Source organism: Osmerus eperlanus, chromosome 6 (assembly GCF_963692335.1).
Source record: "Osmerus eperlanus chromosome 6, fOsmEpe2.1, whole genome shotgun sequence".
In the NCBI taxonomy this organism is placed as follows: Eukaryota; Metazoa; Chordata; class Actinopteri; order Osmeriformes; family Osmeridae; genus Osmerus; species Osmerus eperlanus.
This window is the reverse complement of record NC_085023.1, coordinates 12,820,309-12,845,982: the sequence shown is the minus strand read 5'-3', so window position 1 is coordinate 12,845,982 and position 25,674 is coordinate 12,820,309. Positions and strand designations below refer to the sequence as shown.

The 25,674-nt window shown below is 42.0% G+C and overlaps 1 protein-coding gene across 1 annotated transcript; it reads left to right on the top strand.

The window, feature by feature from the left end:
- The first annotated feature begins 1,135 nt into the window (after window positions 1-1,135).
- On the top strand, window positions 1,136-25,674 carry si:ch211-250c4.3 (uncharacterized protein LOC100535981 homolog). Its single transcript, XM_062463571.1, has 8 exons — window positions 1,136-1,516; window positions 9,213-10,066; window positions 16,430-16,591; window positions 20,537-20,699; window positions 21,746-21,885; window positions 22,389-22,510; window positions 24,313-24,417; window positions 24,984-25,674. The coding sequence occupies exons 1-7, from the start codon at window positions 1,438-1,440 to the stop codon at window positions 24,407-24,409; spliced, it is 1,617 nt and encodes a 538-aa protein (XP_062319555.1). The 5' UTR covers window positions 1,136-1,437; the 3' UTR covers window positions 24,410-24,417; window positions 24,984-25,674.

Genomic DNA, 25,674 nt, shown 5'->3' with positions numbered 1-25,674 from the left:
CTGTTCCGTACAACAACACACTTAATGGCCACCACCATAGAACATGCCCTTATCTGTTCCTGAAATTTCTTTTTAGGTTAAGTAGCGTTTCCTGTAAAAATGTCCCCCCTATCCAAAATGCAGTGCAAAAGCTTGGTTTAAGCTTGGTTTGTCATCGACAACAGGGATTTCTTTGACTTTAGAACAATGAGTAGCTTCATGGAGAGTAGAATGTGTTTCCCAACAGACACAAGCTGTGTCTGTTACCTCCCACACAGATCTTTAGAGTGAAAGGGGGTGAAAGATACTGTAGATTTTCTTTTTTGTGTCAAGATCACTCGCTTGACAGAAAAACAGCACAGGTACAGTAGTATGTACTAATGTATTGCAGTTTCCACACTAATTACACAAGTGTGACAATAATCTGTTATATTTGAGTGTGTAAAATATTAATCAAGTATAACGTAAAAAACTAAAATCCTGACTCCCTTGCAGTAAAAAGGAAGATCAGCGTCATCGGCATTCAATAGCTCTGTAATCAGGCAGGAGAGACCGACTGATACATATTTCCTTGGTATTTCCTGGTCTGTGGAAAATGTAATAATGAAAGACAGTAAAACCCTCTCCAACACTTTTTCTTTTTCTCTCTCTCTCTCTCTCTCTCTCTCTCTCTCTCTCTCTCTCTCTCTCTCTCTCTCTCTCTCTCTCTCTCTCTCTCTCTCTCTCTCTCTCTCTCTCTCTCTCTCTCTCTCTCTCTCTCTCTCTCTCTCTCTCTCTCTCTCGTTCTCGCTCTGTCTCTCTCTCTGTATCTGACAGTTGGTCTTCAACCGTAATAAAGCTTCTGTTTATGTCTCACATTCTCTTTTTCTGTTCTATTTTCTCTTTCTCTACCTCTATCTCACACTGTCTGTATTTCCCTCCATCTTTGTCTGTCTTTGTCTCTTTTGCACTCTCTCTCTCTGTTATTAGCCTCTCACGTTTGCCCTAAGGTTACATTTAAATCTTAACCAGGCTTCTTCCAAGTCTTCCCTCCCTCCCTTCCCCACTACCTCCTCGTCCTCCCTCCATTCCCTCCCTCCCTTTGGCTGGCTGCCACTCCTCTCAGAGGTCCTGCGGTAGTGTGTGTTGTCGATGTGAGCCCAGCCCCCTTACTCTTCTCAGCTGGACACGCACACACTCTTGCTCACAGACAGGCAGGCAGGCAGGCAGGCACCATGACCCCTACTTGGGACACCCACAGCACTGCGACCTATGGCAACAAATGCTTCCCTCTGAACTGAACTGTAAGTTTACTTTGGGACACTGAAAGCAGCTGGACTACGCAGAAGCCTCTACGAAACAACACAGGGGCACAAGGAACTACTGAGGAGGGATTTTCTGCTGTATCTTCTGTGGAGGAGACAATAGTTTTTTTGCTCACTGTTACTGCAGTTGCTGAACCGGTGGAATTAACCATCTATGAGTTTGAAGAGGAAAAAGGCCAGCATGGTGTTCAGCTGGCAGAAGTCTTTCTCCATCCTCACCCCTTGGAGGAAAGGTAGAAGAAACGTTCTTAAAAGTCTTTGTGTTCAAAGGATGTTTAATCTAGTGCCAGCTTGTCTATGCTACCTGGACTCTCTGACACAAATTGTTATTTGAGTGTCTGGTAGATGAGAGGTTGGGGTTTGGGAAAGGGGATCATTTCACCCTAGAGGTAGGAGCTGTTTTTAGACACAAGTGTGCTATTTCAGAAGCCTGACTTTCAAGATGCTAATCATCTCATCAAAAACAACACGTCTATAAAAACAGATATTTAGATCTCCAGGGTATTTGTGCTAGAACTTGAATAATAAGGGCTAAATTGTTAGGATTGGAGCATTTAAGGGAAAGAAAGCACACTTACAGTAACAAGTACACTTCATTGTGGACATTGGCTCTTTAGAATGCACTAGAAATCATGAGTATGATGTTGAAAACAGCAATCAGTTTTTCATCACTAGATGACACACACCAAAATGACAACAGGAGTATGTACTATGCTGCGTATAATTTGAAACCGAGACGACACAATTGTTTTCGCTTTGCACTGCCTATAAAGTTAATTATGGAAACATTCAAGGGAGAGAAAACATGGTTTGAATCCTGATTCATTCACCATCTGGTTGTTACAAGAACAGAGGTTTGATATTTAAAAGTGGCTTGTTTCTTCCCAACTGAGGATGCTATGAAATTCACTTCATCAGAGGAGGAGAGCGGTAGAAACAGTAGGTGATTGTGTCCTAAGAGACACGTTCTTGAGCACCAAACTCCTTGTGTTGGCTGTAACTGGAGAGACTGTATCAGATGACAAACCAACCATATCAGATTCTTCATACAGACGCTTTATGACATATGATATGGGATAATACACAGTCATGTTTTGAATGCCCTCTGTCTTATATAACGTGGTGTACAGTTTAGTCTTTTGAAAAGTGGTGTTGTAACAGCACAGTGAAAATAATTGTCGTCAAGCTTTTGCTAGGACTTGTATTTTAATGTCACTTCTTCCTCGTAAGGAAAACACTGTTTTTTAAAAGGACTACTTGAAAATAAAAAGTTTGACCACAAAATTTGTGCCTTATGACACAGGATCCTCATTCTCATCCTCGCTCCTATATTATCAGACTATCCTGCATTCCAAGTAACCGCCTCTATCAGATAACAATCACCACTTATGTACTGTATGACCCCCCTACACCTGCTGCCAAGGATCGACTCCTTCAGATCCTCAATTAGTTTAGTTCTGGGAAAGAGAGAGCATTCTTGTCATTGTTACAGTTGTGAAAGAGTCACAGAAGACCTTCTCTGATGGGAATCACGTTGTTTGCCGTGCTTCTTGAAGCTAGAAGAAACGAAGCATTGTAAAGATAACGTTGACATTGTGTACACGACAGCACAGCCAAGCAAAGCCTTTATGGGTGTATTCTTCTAATTCTCCCATTGTTATTTGATCACTGTTTGTTTTTCAGGGAGTGAGTATTGTTTGTTGAGAAGAGAAGAGGGTTAAGATTCAATCTTCCCTTTTTGGCTTCAAAATAGACAATAGCTCACAAAAAAGGTTTCAGTTGAGATTAAACTGTTTCATGATATAAGTAACACGGTATTTGAAAATGACATGTATGTCATCAAGATATTCCCTCTCCTTCTGTTTCCTATCATTCTGACTCAGGAAGCAGGACGTGAGCTGTAGGCACCAGAATATGAAATAATTATTCAAGAATGAGCTGTCAAGAATGATTCTGTTTTCAGGAATTTTGGAAACCTGTGGGGAGTGATAGTAGTTGTAAACATGTAACAGTATGTCTCATTATGCAAACCTTTGAGCCGGCCAGGAAAACCCCCAAGGCCAAATCATTCCAGGTGTTTCATTCTGACTGAGATAAGTAAGTTTTTTTCAGTCAGGTCTCTCCTTATGTGGCTGAAGGTATTATTGAGAGAAGGGAGTATTGTTTTGGTTGTATAAAGGTCATTCATTTTGTTGTGTTACTGTTAATGTGCCTATTATAAGCACATTGTGTTTCCTCCTGGTATGAAATGTGCTGTATACAGAAAGTTTGATTTGATTTCGTATTAAATGTGAGTTAGGAAGTAAATTGGTGATGTAAATAGTTAAAGAAAGACTAGGTCACAGGAGTGGGTGAGGGGCTGCCGTATACGTTTGGATTTAGTCAAACTCCAGAACCTGAACTGTCGAAGGAAATTAGCCTGGAGGAGACTTGACTTGAGTTACAGCTCTCAGGCACATTCTTGCCTTATCCTAAACTGTGTCTGATAGGGGGGAACGGAGGGCCCCCCTCAAGCCGACGGTGATAAAGACAGGAGTCTGGTAACCATCCTTGGGGTTGACGACGTCACGGCCAAGAAAGAAGAGTGTTTGGGTGCATGTGCGTGTGTGGGAGGGATACCGGCCATGCAAGGTGTTGAGAGACATGTAGTTGTGAGGTGCCCTCATTTCCTAGAAGTTGGGGGGATGGTTGAGAGATGGAGAGATAGAGGGTAGGATGAGGTGGGATCGGGTGAAAGGGGGAAAATGTGTGGCAGTAATTTACACGCAATCAGATAAGGCATCTGGTTTGTGTCACTTGAGATGTTGTTGCACCTGATGGAGAAGAATATTGTGCTTCTATGGCATGAAGGAAAAAAGCATTGTACAAAGTATCCGTGGAGGAATTAAAACACTTTTTTTCCCCAGAAATGTTGTTTAAAAAAACACACACAAAAACAACAAATCAATTAACAAGTCAACCACACAGTGTAATAGAATTAGGGTCCAGACCAGGTGGTTATTTACTAGGTGCTTGAGGTCAGTCTGACCAGTGACCACCCAAAGTAGTAACAGGGAGCTGACATACCAATGAGCCCTTTGGACCGTAAAAATAGCCAATTTGTGATGGCCTGTTTATGACCTTTCCACGCAGAATCTAAGGGGCAACTGAATGAACAGTTTAGTCCGAGGACTGACACATACCGTTGCTTAGCGCCTCAGGAACTCTTAAATCAGCTTTTTGCATCAAGAAGGGGTGAGCGCACCTGCTTTGGAGGACAGGTCCTATTTTTGAAACCACTATAAAGATAATCTGGAATACGCCCTTTTAAGGGTGACAAAACCTCAAGTGGAATTGTATAGACTGATAGTCTATGGATGGATATGTTGGGATACTTGCCTTGTCGTAATCGATCTATAGTTTTTGGGGGATCCCAGCCTATAGTGGCGAGGATGAAATCAGTGGAATGTGAAATCAGTGTGGCGTATGGATGTTCTCAGATCAGAAGCCAGGATGGAACTATTGGAGACACGTATGTACTGGTACACATACACACGTGTGTCCTTACCCAGCACATCTTTGGGCCACTCCCTAAACCCACTAAGCTCTGGCACCAGACGTGTTTTGCCTCTGTGAGGGAGTGACAGCCTTCCCAGACGCTTTGTTCTCCCACTGAGTCCTGGCTCCAGACTTCTGGGAGGGCAATAGGGCAATCCCTAGACTTTAACTCCCCTTCAGTGAGGCGATCACTAAGAAAATATCCATTTGTCAATGACTAAGTATATGTATTTTTGCCCTCAGACATTACCTTCTTGGCTGTAGTTTGAGTGAGAATGATCTTCACGTCATGGGAAATGTGGGAGTTTGTCATTAAGGAGTCAGGGGGCTGTTTGTAATGACATGTTGTGGGGGTTAGTCAGCTGTGTACCTGGTGATAGGCTGATTCCCCAAGTCTAGACAATTACAGGATAGAATATCTGTTTTGTGTTTGGGAAGAGGACACCTGGAGGAGGTCAACACCTGCTAAGGCGTGGATGATTAGGAGGATTGGGCCTGGAAGACTGGATAACAATGGCAGCAGTCAGATTACATGGCTCAATAAGCAAGGTGACTTCAGTGTGTAATTAAAGTGAGTCTTGTCCCGTTACTATTGTTTGTCTGTTAACGCACAGGAACAGGCATGTATTGTATTGGCAAGACGTCAGGCGTGGACGATGAAAAGGGGATGAAAGTACATTCCGAGAAGATTTGCTGTTATTCTTGCTTTTAAAAGCAACTTAACTTTGAATCTGTGAGTCGAATTCTTCTCTCCATCTTTAATTCATCTCCACTTTCTTGGTTTTGAAAATAAATTCCTTGAGTGTTAAGTCATTGAAAATAGTTCCCCCTTCTTCCTAATGCTGTTAATAGGGAAAAGATGTCTTGGAGGAGTACTGTCCACAAACAGCATCCTATCAGTTTATCCCATCCAGTCAACAAGCTAAACACGAAGATTGTATTACAGAGTATAATACATATTACAGATGAACTTACAAACAAGTGTTAGCGCTGATGTTACCATGCCTAAAATGAATTTGTTTGCAGTGATAAAGTCTTGTCAACGTCCATGCTGTGCATGTTGTGCTACAAATTGAGAATGCTTTACAGACTTTTGAGCCTTTTATTTTTATTTCATCTATAACTACCGCAAGTGAACTTAGAAACCAGAAAACCCAGTTTTCAGGCTTGCCACAAATCAAAATATTTCCTGCCAAACCATGCCCATTACTGCTTTGCGATAAAGTCTTGAATAAAGAAAGTATTGTCAGGTACAGAGTGCAACTGACAGGAGAAACAAATATTCTGCTCTCATATTCATCTAACACAGCTACTGATCTTGATTATGTTTAGAATTGTTGTCCCGTCCTGTACTGTACCTCTGGCATATTCATACTCCTTGGCAGGTTGTTTATAATACAGAGTTAAGATTGCAAGCTCCTGGGCGGTCGCTGAAGGTTTGTTTGATCTCCCCAGTACAGAGAGCCAGGTCCTGGGGCCGTTAATTGAAAATCCAGGGGGATTTAGGATGCAGATTGTTTTTAGTCGGGACAACGACAAAAAAATGCACTTCTAGCAACGTTTTTTTGTGTGCCCTATTTGAAGCACTCCCCTGCCAGACCCAGTGGAAGGGAATGGGAAGTGGGAACCATTTCAGGGTATGAATAAATAAATAATGGCATATTTCTATAATTGACATTCATTTATATGTAGATTTACAAACGCATGATGCTTTGAGTGAGGTTTCAACCATAAAACCTTTGGCAGAATCTTTACAGTTTGTTAGCATTTCAATGGAGACTCAACACATGAACTTAAATGAGTTGAAGGGCTTTGCTCTGACCATGTCTCAAAGTGGTAAATATTTACCATTTTCAACCAAATGTTTAAACAATTAATTCCTTATAACTTATATATTCTCAACAACTACTCAAGTTGGCTGCAAAACAACACAATGACCTGAGGTAGTTGTAGTGTGTGTCAGTGTTACTTTTCAAGCATTTAATTCTCATCACTGTGTGAGATCTCTTGCCACTGTGTGAGAACAGTTCCCACCACTCACTGGCACATGACTGACCATACACTGACATGAGAAAGTCAATTAAGAGATTATCAGGGCAGTGACACAAGAGGAGCGAGCCTTGGGTTATACATTCTCATATCTCCCCCAAGGGATTTGTAGCCTTATCAAGGCTTAGTAAACTGCTGTAAATATGTTTAATGAGGTCTTAAAGTTCATTTACAGCCGTACCTCGAGTACTGTCCACATCTACTGATTTTAGTGGATCTGCCTGGAAGATCAGGTTTCAAGATTGCATACTGTAAGCTCAACTGGAAAGCCTTTTTGAAAGGAACAGAGTTAAAAAAATATTGTCTTACTTCTGCAGATAACTCTGTTTAGAAAGACATATACTCTAAATCCTGTTCTGTAATTTATTGATGACTTTACATGCTTCTTCAAAGGCCGCGTTGAAAAGGGACTTGAATGAAATTAGAAATCAATTTACGCTTAGATTTGCCTTCATTGTTCAAATATGTGAGGTTGTGATCAAATCTGAGGTAATTGAAAAACACAATCTGTGGGAGTTTAAAGGGCCATGTAGTTCTTATTTCTCTCCCCATAAGGTTTTCTTGCACTAGATCATACTGGCATTTATAGAAAACAGGAAATATGTTTATTAGCCTACATTAAAAATGTGTTTTGTGGTGTGATGGTTGAAGTTGGACAAGTGGAATTCCTCTCCATGTAGAACATCATCAGCACTATAGCAGTCATAACGAAAGTACAGAAATGTATTGTAAGTGAGATGTACCAAATCATGCCATTTAACCCAAATAATGTAAATAAGAACAATTAGATTATTAACAATTCTAAATGTAAATGTTTGCATACCGTGTTTTTCGATGGACTGGGGAATGTTTCAAGCTAATTATTTTGAGAAGTTGACTGTAAACAGACAAGGAAAACACAGCCATTATTTATAGTAGGAAAAGCCCTGAAAACTTGACAAACTGACAAAACAGACTGAAAAGTTTTAGCAGAGGGCTGTCCAATTGAAAAAAGGTTTATCACAACTGTTGTTCTCTTTGAAAACATGGGTGCGTCCCCTTTATGGGGATGTAATCCTCAGTGTAAGTATCCTTTGTAAGTATCTCAACTTTTTTAACTGACTAACCAAACAAATGTCCCACTTGTGTTTTTGTACTGTTATTAGCTGGCATACAGCATGGTAATTAGATACTGTACAGCCCCTGATCTATCAAGCTACCAGAGTTTTTGAAAATAAAGTTAAGAATTTTTGTTGACGCATGAGTCATCAGTTTAGCTGCCCTTTCAAATTCAGTCACAATGTTTACTGCATCATTTCCTAACGATTAATCAGTAATGAAATTCCCCAAAGGAATGTTTTTACTTCTATAACCCACCCCAACTCCTCAAGTGGGAACCCTGTAGAAAAGGGACAATATGTTTTGATTCTGAAATGGGGTCTAGAATCACAAGAAATAACTTTTTTTTTGTTTTGTTTTTGTTCTGACCACATGTTGTTTGCTTCAAACAAAATTCCTATCAAAAAATATTTGTCTTAAGTTCCCCAGGAGTAATTGAACACATGAAAAGTACAATCTTAAGACTAATTGAATTTAACGAGTGGGAAGCTGCTGAACTTCCTCTGTTGTCGAAGATTGATCGTACATGTTTGCTTTTATGCTCTAGAGAAAAAAGGTAGTCAAAAGACAAAATAAACAGACAAAACATATTGAATTAGACCTCTGCTTTCCCAGGGAAAAGACTGGCAAAATGGTATCTCGCTTTTTCCCTAATTCAAAGTTAGGAAAAGAATGGTTGATTGGCAGCGAAACGTATCAGATTGCTTGCAGCAAGAAAGAAGAGATGCCACATATGAGTGCACCCCATAATGGTATTAACTGGACCTTAAGATCAAAGCCGGACAGTCTGGTGTGGGACATAGACACACAATGTGAGTCCTGGGGTATGTGTGTGCTCCAAAGTTGAAGAATGCAGGATTGTATAAAAAGTAATCCTCAGGTTTCACAAAACCATCCTGGTGTACCACTAGATGTATATTTTGACAGTACATCTGTGTCATTCATGGTCAAAAGAGTTGGACATGCCACTGTGAGTTCTTGGGAACAAAAACATCAGTAGATGGAATTCTTTACATACCTGATCTGTTACACTCTTTAATTTAGCTTCTAACAGACACTGTACTAAGGAATAGATATAGTAATTAGATGTTAGTGAAGGGTACATGCATGCAACTCAATTTATCGGGCATATGATACTTTTGCAGCTCTTAGACTGCTATGCAACACTTGAAAACTGGCACCAACTCAGGTATTTGTCAGGGACTGTTTTGACTAATTGCGTTCTACAACTTGTTCCTTGCACAGGGAAAGGGGACATGGTGCTGGAGAATGAAGTTGTCCTCACCAAGATGAAGCTCTTCAACAACTCCCATGAAAAACCCCTTAATGGTGACGATTCTGCATCCACTATATCCATGTCAGTATCTGAGCAGGACATCTCGGAACACGTCAAAACCATGGAGGGGAATTCGGAACTCGATAACATACCTGGACCGCCTCTTATGGAATCAAGCTCAGACTACCTGTCTGTTATTTTTTCTGACACTAAGCTCCCAAGGCTGTACAAATTTGAGTCTGAGGACTCTGGAGTAGAACTGCCCAGTGGGGCTAACTCTCCGTCCACGCCCACTGGCTCGGAGCAGAGCTTTGTGGTGCATAGCCGGGAGCCCTCCTGTGACTCCTGTAACCTGAACACTCCCGTCCTGACCTCTGACCCACTCTTTTCACTCGACCAGCGTTCCGAAACCAGCGAGACAGAGAACTCGAATGATAACTCGAATGATAACTCGAATGATAACTCATTGTGTACGACTGTGGACACTCGGGAGTACACTGGTGTAAACCCAGAGACTGAACTTGGCTCTGAAATTGAGAGGCCAGAGCTACACGTCACTAAGGAGGCCACAGATGTGGAAAGGACCCAGTGTGAAGCCTTGGGGGACACCTTTGAGAAAAACGAGGTGACCTCTGAACAGCTTGTGGAGAATGAGGCTCTTACAGAGGAGTTCAACTCAGAAAATTCGAGGCCAAAGAGCCCATGCTTTGCTGGGGCCTGTGACAACATGACTGGAGTTGAGACTGAACAGCATCCTCTAAGGAAAAGCTCTACAATTGACAGCCTGGAGGAGTATATGGAAGAATGCTGCAGACTCAGTGAGGTAATGTAATTTTTTCATTTAGGTTATTTACTCACAAAACTTGGCTTCTGCCATGTTTGTGAATAAGAGCACAGATGTTGCCAACGTTTTTTTTTTTTTACAGTTTTAGGTTAGAGCCATAAAGGGTTATTTACATGGACGTGAATATCGCAAAACAGCAACCTGAATGAGTACAAGCTGTAGCCATGCCAAATGTATTAAATCTAGTTGCTACTGGTACATATCACAAGCATGAGGCATTCTAATTTCTTATGTACAAAAAAAGACTAAAAAGATTGCAAACCAATATGAGGCCATCCTTATAAAAACTTTAATTAGAGGATGGATGTTTACCTTATGTATACTAATTGAATGCACCTTATGACCTGATATCAAGTAGAACATATTGTACTTTGGAATTTTCTTCTTTATAGCTGCCATGACATTTCCTGCCATTCGTGGGTCTATGTAGCTGTTAAAATTAGAGAGGCTGTTCAAACTTCCTCCAGACTGGCGGGAATTCAAGGAAAGCCGTTTTGGGTGGTGGACAACAAAAATCTTTATGCTCTGTGTCATTATCTCTAATTACCAACCCTTCCCAGCCTTAATGTCGCCTACTACTTCACTACCAACATCAACGAGGCTCCAGGGGACTGTTTATGATAAGGGTTGTATTTCAAGTCATCTTCGCTTGAAAAAAGTATTCCTTTCATATTTTATGGCACATTATATGACACAGATTTCAGGTGATTCAAATTAAAACAGATTTGTCTGGCACAAAGGCTAGCCCACTAAACAGGCATTGAATGATATTTAATTACATTCCAAAAGCGGCTTTAAGTTCTTGCCAGGAAATACACAAACATTCAAGGAATAAATCTCTTTTAGGAAGAAAGAAACGTAATCTCGGGTTGACCTCCATCTTTTCTTTGAACTCACCTTTTCCTTTGTAAGAGCGCAGCATAATAAAAAGCTTAAGCCATTCATAGGGACCAATAGAGGCACGTTCCATAATATAAGCTTGCCATTGAAAGCTGTGTTTTTATTCATGTTAAGGGAAGATTATTTTTTGAGAGACAACCCAATGTAATCTACTTTTTAACTGCACCTGACAGCTGCACAGGCTGCCAAGTCACAATCACCTGTTTGATATGCTAAAAACATCTCAGTCAAGTTTCAACAGCACCGTATCCTTTTGAATGTAAACAAGAGACGTGTCACATGAACACCCACCTGAATGATTTTATGTTATTTTAGGGTTTGGTTCTATATTTCCTCAAGGAAATTGAGATAAGGAAGTGTTTAATCCTTTGATGTTTTGATCTTGTGATAGAACCTTTTGAAGTAGCTACAGATTCAGTTCATGGTCATCTACGTACATTTTCAGTTTCTTTAAAATGATAATGAGACTGTGGGAAATATACATCTAAATGTGGCTTGAGTGTGGGTCTGTTTGGGATCATGTGTCAAGCCAATTGTGATGAAAGTAATGACATCAGTGACTTTCCAAACATTTCCCAGAAAACACAGGTATATCTTAGGGTTAGGGTTAGACAGCTTAGACTACACCTACAGAGTCCATAGCATATTTACAATACATTTACATTTAGTCATTTAGCAGACACTCTTATCCAGAGCGACTTACAGTAATTACAGGGACATTCTCCCCGAGGCAAGTAGGGTGAAGTGCCTTGCCCAAGGACACAACATCATTTTGCACGACCGGGAATCGAACTGGCAACCTTCTGATTAATAGCCCAACTACCTAACCGCTCAACCATCTAACCCCCTAAATATGAACAAATATGCATCAAACATGTCGTACATGGTCAATAAGACCCAAATGTGGCATCCCCCTGGAGGGTGTTCTGTTGCTCTGTATCCTCTCTCTCTCTCTCTCTCTCTCTCTCTCTCTCTCTCTCTCTCTCTCTCTCTCTCTCTCTCTCTCTCTCTCTCTCTCTCTCTCTCTCTCTCTCTCTCTCTCTCTCTCTCTCACCCACTCTCTCTCTCTCTCTCTCTCACCCACTCTCTCTCTCTCTCTCTCTCTCTCTCTCTCTCTCACCCACTCTCTCTCTCTCTCTCTCTCACCCACTCTCTCTCTCTCTCTCTATCTACTCTTAGTATATCTAAGTACTCCACGATTTGGAAGAATTTAAAACAGCAAAAACTAGACAAATACTTCAAAGCCCACATACTGTATCTCAACGGATTCTTTTCCATCTCCCCATCTCAGTCTTTCACAACAATGTCACGCTCACAGGTGTGAAGTAGACAAGGCTTTATTATGGAGCCTCAGGTAGAAAGGAACCCAAACGCCCCAGAGTGTTGCACACGGGCTTGTGGAAAAAAAGGGAGAGGCTCCGCAGTACAGTGCGAGGAGCCTGTTTCATGCTCCCACATGTCACGCAGCACCTGTTCATCTGTGCTGAGTGACTGTGCAGATGGCTACGGCGATGGTGCCGACGACCGCCCGCCCCTTCTCTCATCTGGGCACCGGGCGTTCCTCTGGTCTAAAGATTGGCGGCCTACCTGGACGCATCAAACAGGTGTCAAATAGCTCAAATTACTCACATATTTAGGCAGAGAAAGACCCTTTGATAGCTGCTAGGGCTCCACGGAGAGAACAGCGGACGGCTGGTATTTTCTTCACAAGGTTGGGCCCCACTTTGGCCTACTTTAAGGTACATTGCTGACATCTTCATCCTCATCGTCACCTGTCATCACAGGTAATCATTTTATTCCTTCACTAGGTAAATGGGGCACTATGTAGAGACACATTGGTAGAGACTTTAATCCCCCTGACCCTTAGCCCTTCCCTGTTTTCATAATCTGGGAACATTAACGTTTCCCTCCCTTCCTCTCTGTGTCTCTCAAGGGGCCTGGTGAGGAAGAGGGTTAGGTAGGATGGAGGTTCTTCAAAAGGCGGTAGGATGGACACAAGATGCAGTATTTTCAAACAACCCACCAGCACAGCTCAAAATGACAAGCAAGCTAAATTCAATTCTCTGCACTGCTAGTCTAACGACACATAAAAAGATACAGCCATGAAGGAGACACTGCATAGCAGACATATTTCAAACATGAGGAGAATGTCGATCATATGGATAGGATTAGGCGTCTTTCTGATCTTGGTCCTGCAGGCCTGTTTCTGTGTGGAAAACTGCCTGCACACTTTCCCACTCAGTTGCACAGTGTGAAATATGGTATCGCTAAGAAATGAAACCAGAGGAAGAAGCAACCATACCCCTTCTTCTTCAGCTCTGTGGTTTTAAAATAACATACACTTCCTCATCCGTAACATACACTGTGTACTGTACATAATACCCATTTGACTTGGAGAGGTTTGAGAGGAAACACAATCCAGTTATCCATTTAACTTGACATAATATAGAAAGCAGAACTTCAGGCACCAATGTGTTTGTGTGCTTGTGTCTATTAATTGAAATGCCATTCATCATGTATATCAAATCTGATTTTAATTGTGAAAGTCTCTTAGTAAATTAACACATTCTAACTGAAATGTGCAGTGTAGTACAGCACTGTCAATACACCCACTTCCTCTAACAATCTGGCCTTCTGTAAGTCTTCAAAACTGCTTTTTATGTCAAAGCTATCAGAACCAGTGCAGGCAAATGGTGTGATTCCCCTTCTGGACACTTTGAGAGTCTACTACAGATTAGTGAGGCAAGAATACTATCTAAAACACTCTCCACATTGTTTGTGCTGAAAAACAAATGGGTTTTGGATTGGAGAAGCAGACTGCCAGTACCTCTCTCCCTATCTCTGAACGCACCCCACATCTGGTGCTCCATTCCATTCTAATACTGTCATGTTTAGGAAAGTATTTTTGATGAGACAGGCAGCAGACACCATGGAAATATCCCAAAAGAAAGACCAAACGAGGCCAATGTTTTCTAAAATTATCTTTTATTATTCCCAGATCATGCTCATGTTTTCAATCCCTACAGTGAATGCGACAGGAAATATAACTGTGGCTTTAATGGCTATTTAACATTTGAAAACATTTTTGTCATCAAATGGAGGCAAAATCGAGTATACCTGAACTGAAATAATACTTTAAATAATTGATAAATAATAGTATGAATAGTTTTCCCAACATAACAAACTATTCTAATCCATTACCCCATCACAACCTAGAGAGGGAACGCAAGAGAAACTCTAATTAAGACACAGGACCTTTCTTCCATGTCATGAACTCTGGTACCCCCTTCCTCCTGAGCAACTGAGAGCGGGAAGTCATGTGCGTAAGTTTGTTTAAATACTGCACAAGATGTGTATGTTTGTGAGTATGTGTGTGGGACATTCCCTGTCTTTCACTCTTTGCGACCCCCCACAAACCAACAGTCAGGGTCTCTTGGGGGCTGTGGAGGGCCGATAAGATCAGTCCCACCCTTCGTTCATCGTGCCTCTGCCAGGAAGACTGCTAATGACTACCTGTGTCATATCCTCCTCCCGTAACGTGATGGACTCTGTGTGTATTTTAGTGTGTGTGAGTGTGAATATATAATGTGAAGAAGGTCACTTCTAGGAGGAATCTATGACCTTATCCTACCATAGGCTGGAGCTGTGAAACCCAGCTGGGATTAGAAGCATTAGACTGTGCACTTGTCACAGGTCACAGCCACCTGTTTATGGGGAGGTTGTGATGGTAGTACGGTAGTCTTACTGAAACACTTGATAATGTATAAGCAGTAGTTTCTCATTTGTGCCAGCTTTAGCTTTTTATGGCAATCCTGTCATGTAAAAAGGATTTGGGGTAGTTTTTAAATATAAACTCCCATAACATACTGGATGACTGAAAATGCTTGAAGTTTTCAAAATGCTTGGGAACAGGTAATTAAATACATTACAAGGCACACGTAATCCATAAATAATTCTGTGACAACCGCTGAATGAAGGGAAATGTGTTCATGGCTGTGCCTCTGAAGCCCCGAGCCTGTGATGTGCAGAGGGTCGTTCTCTCTCTCTGTGAGAGGAAACGAGTGATGTCATCCTCCTGGTTGTTATGACTTGGTTTCCCATTGTTTGGTCCCTCTTTCCATCAGTGCACAGGTCCCTTACTGGAGTTTCACAGGAGAGACACGGAAAAAGGCCTTGCGAGAGGGGGAAAATGCCTTGTGAGAGAGGGAAAAGGCCCAGACCGAATCTCACTTCCTGCTTTTGTTGGGACAGTTTTTGGAATGTTGACGATTGTATAAATATTTGCTCAAAATTTCCTTTTCATATTGCTGAAAAACCTGAACATCTGTGGCTCTCTGGCAAAGCGTACTGCACAAGGGTGAACAAACAAACAATGGTGTTTTTGCTGATGTGGTCATATATTTGATCAGCGACAGAAATGACTTCCCTGCTTCATCCTGCTCATGAACACTTCACAGTCATATTGGTCCTCACTGTTTTCACCTCTGCAAATCTACCCAACAGCTATATAGTTCCCATCACTCTTACATTACCAGTATTTTATCATAATTCATTCCTAATGCTGAAGTTCCTGAACTCTTGGGCAGTGGTAGACGTACTATTTTAATGTTGGGGCCAAAGCCTCTAAATTACCATTATGGTAATGCTGTAAATGACAAGTTACGGTTACTCAAACAGGCAAGAACATACACACTGACACTGTGGTATGCCGTTATTATATAAGGTCACCAAAACAAGCTCATACCCATAATCCCTTGTAGTCTTCTAACATCCATCTGGCTACTCCTAACATGATTTTCAAGATAAAACAAACAGCCCGGACACTGGAATGCATTTACGGGTTTGGACAATGATTACAAGTTGTAAAAGCGACCTATGTGGGTTCACATATAACAATGTTTTGGTTGTCATAAAACACCTCTATCCGAACATTCTGAAGTGATGATGAAATTGTGCTGAGGTGTTGAATAGCAGACATCATCCTTGACAGGTTACGTCATCTGACACAACACCAGTGTTAAGACAGTGGTGTTTGAACCGTGTAATAGAGCACCTTTTTAGAAGGCATGTCAGGGTCCACAGTATTTTGCAAAAATATACTGCACAAATGTACCTCTATAGGACAAGAATATAACAACTGTGATGTTTCTTGAGTTTATGTTGAAAGACAAGCGGCTAGATTTATAATAAATAAACGATCAATTCATCACAGTTGAACACAATGCTTTACTGCCGCTCTTGCCGAAAGATCAGTCATACAGTCATTACCTTCAAACAAAACTCAAACATCAAGTGGTCCAAATATATGTCATTTCCGCGATTGCTGACCCAATACAATACTTTCATACCTACTGTATAGATCCTAGAATGGAACTGGTTTGGCACACCTACCTGACACTTATCTCAAAGTCTACTCTGACTCCTTCTGTCCTGGTCACACAGGTCCAGCAGGCCAACTCCAACCCCCTGGGCTCCGGTCTGGGCTACCTGGAACACATCTGCCAGCTCATTGAGAAGATCGGCCTGCTCCAGGAGACCAACCTGGGGCTCCAGAAACAGATCTGCAGCCTGCAGAAGGACAACAGGATGACCAAGACCAAAGATGTGAGCAGCAGTGTCCAGTGTACTCTGAAATCGACTTGCCCTTCTCTCTATTAAAATGATTGATTTCGTTTGGAAAACAATGACGCACAATGTTCTGAGAGGTGAAGTGCTTCGGTATTGACGTGTCAACATCAATCTAATGGTAGATCATTTTAGGGAAAACTAAAATGACTATGGTTATTGATCTTAGTTAGGAGGTACAGCACATTCCCTCAGAGATAAATTACCAGATGGCTTGTCCTCCAAAATCACTGGTGAGTTGTTAATCTTGCTGGATGAAAGCGTATTTTCAGTAATAAACAGCTGGCGTCATCCCCCTGCAAGCCTAGTGAAATGCATGTGGGGCACACATTTTGGAATGTCCTTGAAGCATCACAAAGGGACATATGTGCAATTGAGGCAATCGGATGTAACAAACTTCAGAGGCTTTTCCTGACACCTGTGAGGAAACACTGTCACATTACAGATGGGTAGATGGATATACCCCTTCTTCAGTTGTCAGATTAGTTTTGTTATGGCCCCCATGACCTGAATTGTGAAATCGCAAACCCAGATCCTGTTTATGCCCTTGAGTCTGAATAAACTGGCCCCAGTCATCCCAAATGCTCGTAAACAGAAGGATTGCTTTGTAGGTTTATAAGTAAGCTTGATTCAGAATGTCCCTCTCTCACACCTAGCCTTAAATTGGATATAAGCACAGATTGCTCAAACAAGTGCAAGCAAGCGCATCGTCAGCAAAGAAGTAGCACAGGGCAAGAATATGTTTGTTATTTTTCTGTTGTGGGCACCATTTGGGTAGTATTCCAGTAAGCACTCATAAAATGGCAGAAATTCTGCCCAGTTAACAATGTGTAACCTATAAAATCCACGGCTCAGTTCTCCTCACTCTCACTTTCCTTCCCCAAACAGGATGAATAACTGGGGTCCCAATGTTATCTTACCAATGCCAGTGGGACTAAGTATTGTTGCTCTTCAAAACAATTACAGCGATAATATGCACTCAGTTAGAGTGTGTTTTTGTGCAAAGTAATATCTGGTGTAAACCCTTAGCTGGATGCACCTACTGTACAATACTGTGTACAAGTCATTCAAAAATAATTTCCTGACAGTAACATCTTTTTCTAAATCTTAGGCGTCACCTTTCTGAATAGTATTGAACTTTGCCCCTCTCTGTAGTGATTTATGCCTTTGGACTCCCACATTGTTGTGGATATCTCGTTTTTCCCTGGTGAAGAAGGCGAGGCGCAATACTGCAGCAGCCTATGTTCAGGGGGATTCACAGAGCTGGTTCTAAACTAGCTATGTCAGTTTGGGCCTGGGGGCCGGAAAAGCTTTCCACCAAAACAGTGGGTAAACCCAGCAGGAGCCTCCACTTCAAAGCCTTCAAAGAGAGAAAGAGGGAGAGAGAGGGAGAGGGAGAAGGAGAGGGAGAGAAAGAGAGAGAGTGGGAAGGGGTGATGACAGACAGACAGAGAGGGAGAGGGATTGGGAGAGGGAGAGTGAGAGGGAGAGGGAGAGAAAGAGGGAGAGGGACAAGGAGAGTGAGAGGGAGAGAAAGAGGGAGAGGGAGAGGGAGAAGGAGAGGGACAAGGAGAGTGAGAGGGAGAGAAAGAGGGAGAGCGTGGGAAGGGGAGATAACAGAGAGACAGAGAGGGAGAGGGAGAGGGAGAGAGAGAGAGAGAGAGAGAGAGAGAGAGAGAGAGAGAGAGAGAGAGAGAGAGAGAGAGAGAGGGGGGGGGGAGAGGGAGAGGGAGAGGGAGAAGGAGAGGGACAAGGAGAGTGAGAGGGAGAGAAAGAGGGAGAGGGAGAGAGTGGGAAGGGGAGATAACAGAGAGGGAGAGGGAGAGGGAGAGGGAGAGGGAGAGACTGGGAAGGGGTGATGACAGAAAGACAGAGAGGGAGAGGGAGAGGAAGAGGGAGAGCAAAAAGAGAGGTAGAGAGTTAGACGAGCAATAGAAAACAGTGAGTAGTGAGAAGCGCGAGAGCTCTGAATCTCTGAACAGTTATCACACAGCCCCTTTATCAAGTTGAGCGCTGTTTGAAGGCTTTAAGGTCATGACTTTCTCTTACAACAATACTCCTATTTATTTCTTTGTTGATAGAATTTGAACATTGAACTGTCTATCCATTGCAACACAAGAACAACAATGCTCTTCAACTGAAAGACGTCCCCATCCAAGACCACACCAGTTGTTCCTTCCCAGTCCCAAGTCAGGTCTCCTGTTGGGAGCAATTCAAAGGCGATGCCACGAGGCTAGTGTGAGGATGACACATCAAACAGAGAAGCAGCTTATCTGAGACGTGTCTTAAAATCCACTGAATGGACCAAATAGACACTCTCCAATCTCTGAGCCTATTCAGCCTCCACCTCACCTTTCTCACCAGCAGCACCTCACAGCCGTACACATAATTAACACTATGAGTCCCAGACAATGGATATTACCACCTACATAGAAAGACTTTTCTCCCTTCCTCCTGTTTTTGATCATTCCTATTATGGAACCACTAAGTTGTTCTCTTTCAACTTCCACAAAGAGAAGTAGCTATCCCATAATAGCAGTTGCTACTGTATATAAACAGCAAAAACAAGTTGACATGTGCTCGTGCCAAGAGTTCCTCTTGTGACCTTGATACAAAGGAAGAAAACACCCCCCCATGAAAGGATTTTTTTCATGACAAAAAATTTCCAGGCTTTCTCGACTAACAGATAATACACTAGAATCGCTTTTACAACATCCAGAAATGAATGTGAGCTCACTCCCAATAGCCTCCTCCTTCTCTATTCTCAGAGCTGCATTATCTCACACAAAGACAACATCCTAAACCTGTCCCTGGGTTATTAAGGGGCAGGAAGTGATGCAGGGAACATTCCAGAGGTTCTGGACACCACATAATACCTCTAGCAGCCTAATCCTCTTCTGGGGGGTCAAAGGTCCCAGGCTTGACTCGGAACAACTCCCCTCACACGTGTCTCTTGAGATGGGCCACAGAGCTAAGCACACACAGATGCGCAGGTCCTCGTAGGTGGTGTAGACCACAGTGAAAACATGGTCAGTGACAGCCACCCTCCCAGGGCTGGACATGTCTTTTATGTGAGGAGGAGTGCGGTGGTGCTGCATGCAGCGAGAGATGTCAGATCGCCGCCAACCTGTAACAACAAAAACAATGTCATGGAGAGGGACCGCAGCCGCCGTTTATCATCCTGTGCTCTTCTCTGTCTTCAGTGAATGTAAACGCTCAGTGATATGGAACAGGTTAGGTAGGGGAGAATTTATTTTTTTTTTTGTCAGACTAAACAATATATTTTTTGGTATGTGGTGATGTTATGTTATAGTGTGATATGGTACATCGTGGATTTTACTGAGAAATCGTTCTTTACATAAATAGTTTTATGTTTTGAGTCTTAGAATGATGAACATTTGTATATGTTTTTAGTGGACTTGGAGGTAGGCTACTTATTTATCTCTGTATGGAATGCTGAATTATGTATTACAGGGTGAAAACAGTTACGAAATTCAGTTTTGGATAGTAAAACCAAAATATCACTGACCCTTTTAAAGTGCCTGGCAACATACAGTACAACAATAGAGCACCTTTGTGTGGCGTCCATAACTTGAATTTGTAACAGATGGTTACTTGGAAAGTAACAAAGCATGTAGAGTTGAAAGACCCACGAGTGAGAAAAACAACAAACTCAGATTGAAATAATAAAAACATACTTAATGTGCATAAGTGTTCTTGTTCTTGCCAAGGTCTGTCTGTTCTAAGCTAGGATGTTGTGAGGAAGCCACAGTACAGTACTCTGACTGTGATATCATGTTTATTAGTAACTGTGGGTGACCAAAGGCATACATACTTTCTGGCATACAAAGAAGTTGATATAACACATATCCTAAACACTGACTGTCATGCCTGGGCCTTGTCTTCCTGTCTGTTCCTCTTTAGGACTTCTTCCAGCAGCACTGTAGCTGTGGGGCTGCCAGTCTGGCTTTCCAGGACCTGAAGAAACTCTCCAGAGGGGAGTTCCTCAACTCCTCCAACAGTACCTTGTCTGACCTGTCCACTATCCCAGAGGTCACGCGCCACCCGGCCCTCACACTACGGAGAGGTCAGTAGGACTTTCAGTCTAGGCAATGCCATTTCCTAGTCAACACAGTCGATTATATTGTCAGAATGCAGTGTACCTTATCTATTGTTAATCACAGTTGTAAATATAGTATAGCACTAACCAACTTATACAAACCTCCACATTTAGTGCATTACAGTCAATAAAAGTATTGCCTGATCCACTCACAGGTCAAGTCATTCTTAATTGTATAGTACAGACCAACATTTTTTCTTTTTACTTTTCATTCTTGAGGTCCACTTGATTTAACTTTGTTAGCGTGGGCTTTGCACATTACATACCATTAACTGAGACACTTTTAACCAGTCACTGTATAGGACTAAACATCAACTATTCTGTTCAGTCTCAGTTGTCCTGGTTTGATCTGACATTTTCAGTTAAACCCTGCTTTCTCTTCCTTCTTCTTTTATTTCCTTTATAAGCATTGGATCCGCACTTCATAACCTGGTCCGATTAGGTTCATTAACACACACAAGATCACAAAATACTCTTCTAAAGTCAAAGTGGGCCCAAGGTTTTCTCAGAATCGAATAGGTTTATTATTTCAGAGCATTAGCAATTCTCAGGTTTCAAAACATGACCGGGGAGGGACCTCAGGTGTGCTTTCTGTCTGACGTGCCCAGATTTCAGCTTGCATTCCTGGCCGAAGTTGGTCACCCAGCAACCGAGTCATTTCCCCAAATGTTTTTGCGGTTCTCTGTGTTTTTGTTTTTGGAGGGGCTCACATGTCCTCAGGTAGGCGAGTGACAGTCTAGTGGGCCTGAGGGCACGTTGGAAATTATGACTTGAGCAGGAAAATTCCTGGCATGCTGCGAATGGAGGGAACATACAACATCCCGTGGTTTCAGGAATTCCTAACTCCTTCCTCCGATGGGCAGGAAACTGGAGCTGGGGTGGGAAAAGGGGACTAAGTGACCAGGGAAGATCGTGGCAGGATACGGCACGATCCCAGTGCTAAGGCAAACAGGGATTTTCCACACAGGCACACACCACTTACTGATCCATTTCACCTGTGTCTCTGTGGGCAGATGTTGGCAGCGAGGCTGGATGCCAATCTCTGGGGTCTGTGGCCCTGTGGAGGCGAGGTCTGAACCGGAGGAGCTACACGGAGGGGGAAGCGCGGTATCTTTGCGACAGCTCCGAGCGCCTCTCTGCCCCCCACAGACGGGTGAGTCACACCACACCACGTTTCCTCTGCGATTCACTGGGGTGGAATGCAACATCCTTCGCGTGTTTACTCTGCGCTTGGCTCACTGCCAACTGAGAGACACGCGCAGAGACGTACACGTGATCACGTTTGTCTTTCATAAATGAACCAAATTTAAAGTAAATAAAATGTACAGTATTTCTAGGATGTACAGTCCAGTACCTTAATGAGATCTACTAGCCTGCTAAACATCTTAGTTATGATGAAGTGACTGGAGGGGGGATGAAGAGACATGATGTGATTTACGTCATGAGCTGTAAAGTTCAACAAACAGCAGACAACTTGATCCCCCAAAATATGGGCCATAAATAATGATGAACACTTGTTTTCAAGTATTTTAGTTACAAGGCGTTGCAGGTCAAATGTATTTTCCGCCTCTCCGCCCTTTGTTGTGTATGCACATTACCAAAAATCCCAATGTTAAAAATGTTTGTGCATGTGTGTGTATGTGTGTGTGTGTGAAGCTGAGTGAGAATTACACATGGGGGCGAGTGAAGGACCTGGTAAAGAAGAGCAAGCTACGAAACCAGAGCAGACTGAGTCTGACCTCTACGTCCCTGAAGATGTCCTGTCCACAACTCTACCGGTGAGGACACACTCGGCCAGGACTTAAAAAATATGTTTTCTGTAAAATACACAGTAGTTGTGTATTCTGTAAAATACACAACTACTGTAATAAACACAGACTGCAGACGAGCAAGATATTTTCCAACAAGAGGAATGGTGAATGTGAATGGGTTGCTACTGTGTAGTGTTCAGACATTCTGGGAGAAGGTTGATGTTAAATGCCTTGTTTACTTTTCATGTGTTGGAATGAACCTAGTGTGCATAAACCAGTGCTGGAAAATAAAGATAAAAAGGTAGTCTAACAATTTCAGAATTAGAATTTGAACATTTGGATCTGATGTATTTCAAGAATTTGGAACAAAACTTTAAGAGTACGGTTTACTATATTTTGGGGTTGAGATATTTTAAGCTAGCTTTAGTGAAAATACATACTTGGGTAAGCTACAACTGTACACAAAAGAGACCCACATTTCCTTTCTCTCCCCTTCATATAAGCAATCCCCTGCGACCCCAGTTTGATGAGGTAATCTGGCTCAATCAGAATCAAGGTGTGTCAGACTGCCGTGCACAGGTCTCTCCCTGTTGTCACCAGAAAGCCAACAGGCAGCAGATGGAGCCATTTTACCGGCACAAATGACCCTTCTAGCACCAGGCCGTGAGATACACCCCTTGTCTTTCCACAAACCCTATAAAATGTTAAAACTTCATTTTGAAAACATAAGAACATGAAACAGGTGCACAGTCCAGAGAGACACTTTATGGTGTTTATTCAGTGACTACACAAATGTTGTTATCATGTCCCAGCACTGTAAACCCATTATTTCCTCTTACCACCCCTGACTTCCTAAAGAGTTTACTGCATGGCACCCAAGTTTACCTTGGGTTTTCTCTGGGTGTGAGTGTTGACTTGCACAGACAGGGTTAAATGGCACAAGTTCAAAGCCACAGTCCATGTACCATGGTCTGTGGTCCTCCCTTATTTGTTGAACAAAAATAAATTGTCCTTACAGATGGAATGTGAGTTATTTTACACAAGGGCTTTAATAGCAACATTCTGAGTGAAAGAGAGAGAGAAGCAAAGAGAGCAAAAGAGAGATAGGAATACTTTATGTAAAGCGTTGACAGCCTGAACAATTTTGTGGAGGACTGAATTTCTTTTGCATGTGCAAGATGGGTGTGCCTCTGTATAAATTGTGGTATTTCTTTGTTTGAAGGGTTGTAGAACACAGGAATCTGGTGGGAGTTACGGGCTTAGTGGAGAGAACAGCTATTTGTTCATTCCTTCAACCCTTTCCATGATTTCAGCGGGGCACTCCTCCTGTAGGGAGCTTGGCCAGGCAAATAGTGTTTGGGGTTGTTCTGTCAGGTTGCTGGTATGCTTGGAGGAGTAGAGGAAGAGAAATCCCCATAGATTCAACATGGGTCTGATGAGATTTGGGCCACACTGAATTTACGTAAAGGGAGATCCTCTTCTCCTAGATTAAAAAGCATAAGCACAAGATATGTAAGAAATACGTACATGTTGGTTTTTCTATAGGGGATAAACTTTGTAACTCTTTTGATGAAACTAAATCTAGTCACATATAATGTTCTCAGGGGTGTAGGTTTGACCTAACAGTGTGGGGGGCGGAAGGGGACGAGGCATAAAAGCATGACTTGTTGGAGACAGTAGAGAAATAAAGAATGTTTTACAGTATGTGATTTAAGCCAATGCATGTACCCTCCTTAGACCAGTTTCAGTCTAATGTTGCTCCCTTGAAAACCCTACTGCTTGTCATTGGTATGGAGCTCACCAGTAATGTTATCCTATCCTCCTGCCAGGCCTGACCTGGGACCAGTGGACTTGCCTGGCAGAAACCGAAACTCAATGATTGCCCTGGGACATCAAAACAAAATGGACATCCCTTGGCTACAGTAGAAAAGCAGGTAAACAATGTTATACTTTTCCTTTGAGATCTTACTCACAGGATGGGAAAGATTCCACCCATCCATCCCCAGTGTGACTGAGTTGTGTGGAAAGTGATAGATCATGTTTGGCTGGAGAGTTTGGCTGGAGCTCCCACCTTCTCCCTGAGACGGTCTCACGGTCTGGGGGCTGATGAATGAGACGGGTGTTAAGCTGATTCATGTCAGAGGTATATATTATAAGACAGATATATGGCAGGGTGATGCTGGTACCTCTGAAAGGTCTTAAGGTGTGTGTTAGTGTGTGTGTGATGGTATGTGTAAGTGAGTTTCATGAGTGTGTGTGTGATTTCAGATAGATTATGATTCACTGTAATATCAGTGAGTTGGGAAAGTAGAGTGATGTCCTTGATTTACATGATCTTGTTATGAACCTATGACAAAACAGAAAACTATTTACAAAAGCATATTGCAAAAATACAAGAAATACAAATAAATACTGATGGTATTGATTGTGTAGATTGGCTGGAAAAAATATTAGGATAGCTAATATTTTTTTGCCCAAACTGTCTTTGTTTTCTATCAAGATAAAGAACAGATGGCCTGAAGTGGGAAGATATTCTTAAGGAGGAGGAGGACACAGTGAAGTTGCACAGATTTTTGACTGGAAAGGAGGAGTACGAAAGGAGGGATGACATTAGGGTAAATAGTAGTGATGGATGACAAAAAGTATGAAGAGAGTATATTAAAAAAGGATGGAGATGTATCTCTGTTAAGATAGTTTTGGAACACATTCAAGATATGAGGTTTGTTTACTCCATAATGTTTTGCGTCATACTTTGATGTGTTTTGATGATGCATTATCTAAACAAAACTATTATACAGTATGTACATTTTACAGGCATATATTACAACCCCTAAATACAGTATGCAACGATAAAGCAAATAATGACAATATCTTGAGGGACAGTAACCACCAGATACTGTAGGTAACGTTGACTTTGACACAAAGTGTAATGGTTGTAACTATAGAGTCGAGAACATTACACCATGTAAGCCTGTATATTACAATACTTTTTGGTTTCTGACACAAATGTTAATTAATCAGAGAAGAGCTGGTCTGCTGCATGTATCATTTATATGATGTGATCCTTTCACATGATTTCAAATCATTTGAGGTCAAAATGTGAGCGTATTCCCACATTCAAGAACCATGCATCTTATAACATGTTAATGTGAATTGTTTTTCATGTGAACAATAAATATGTGTGTATTATA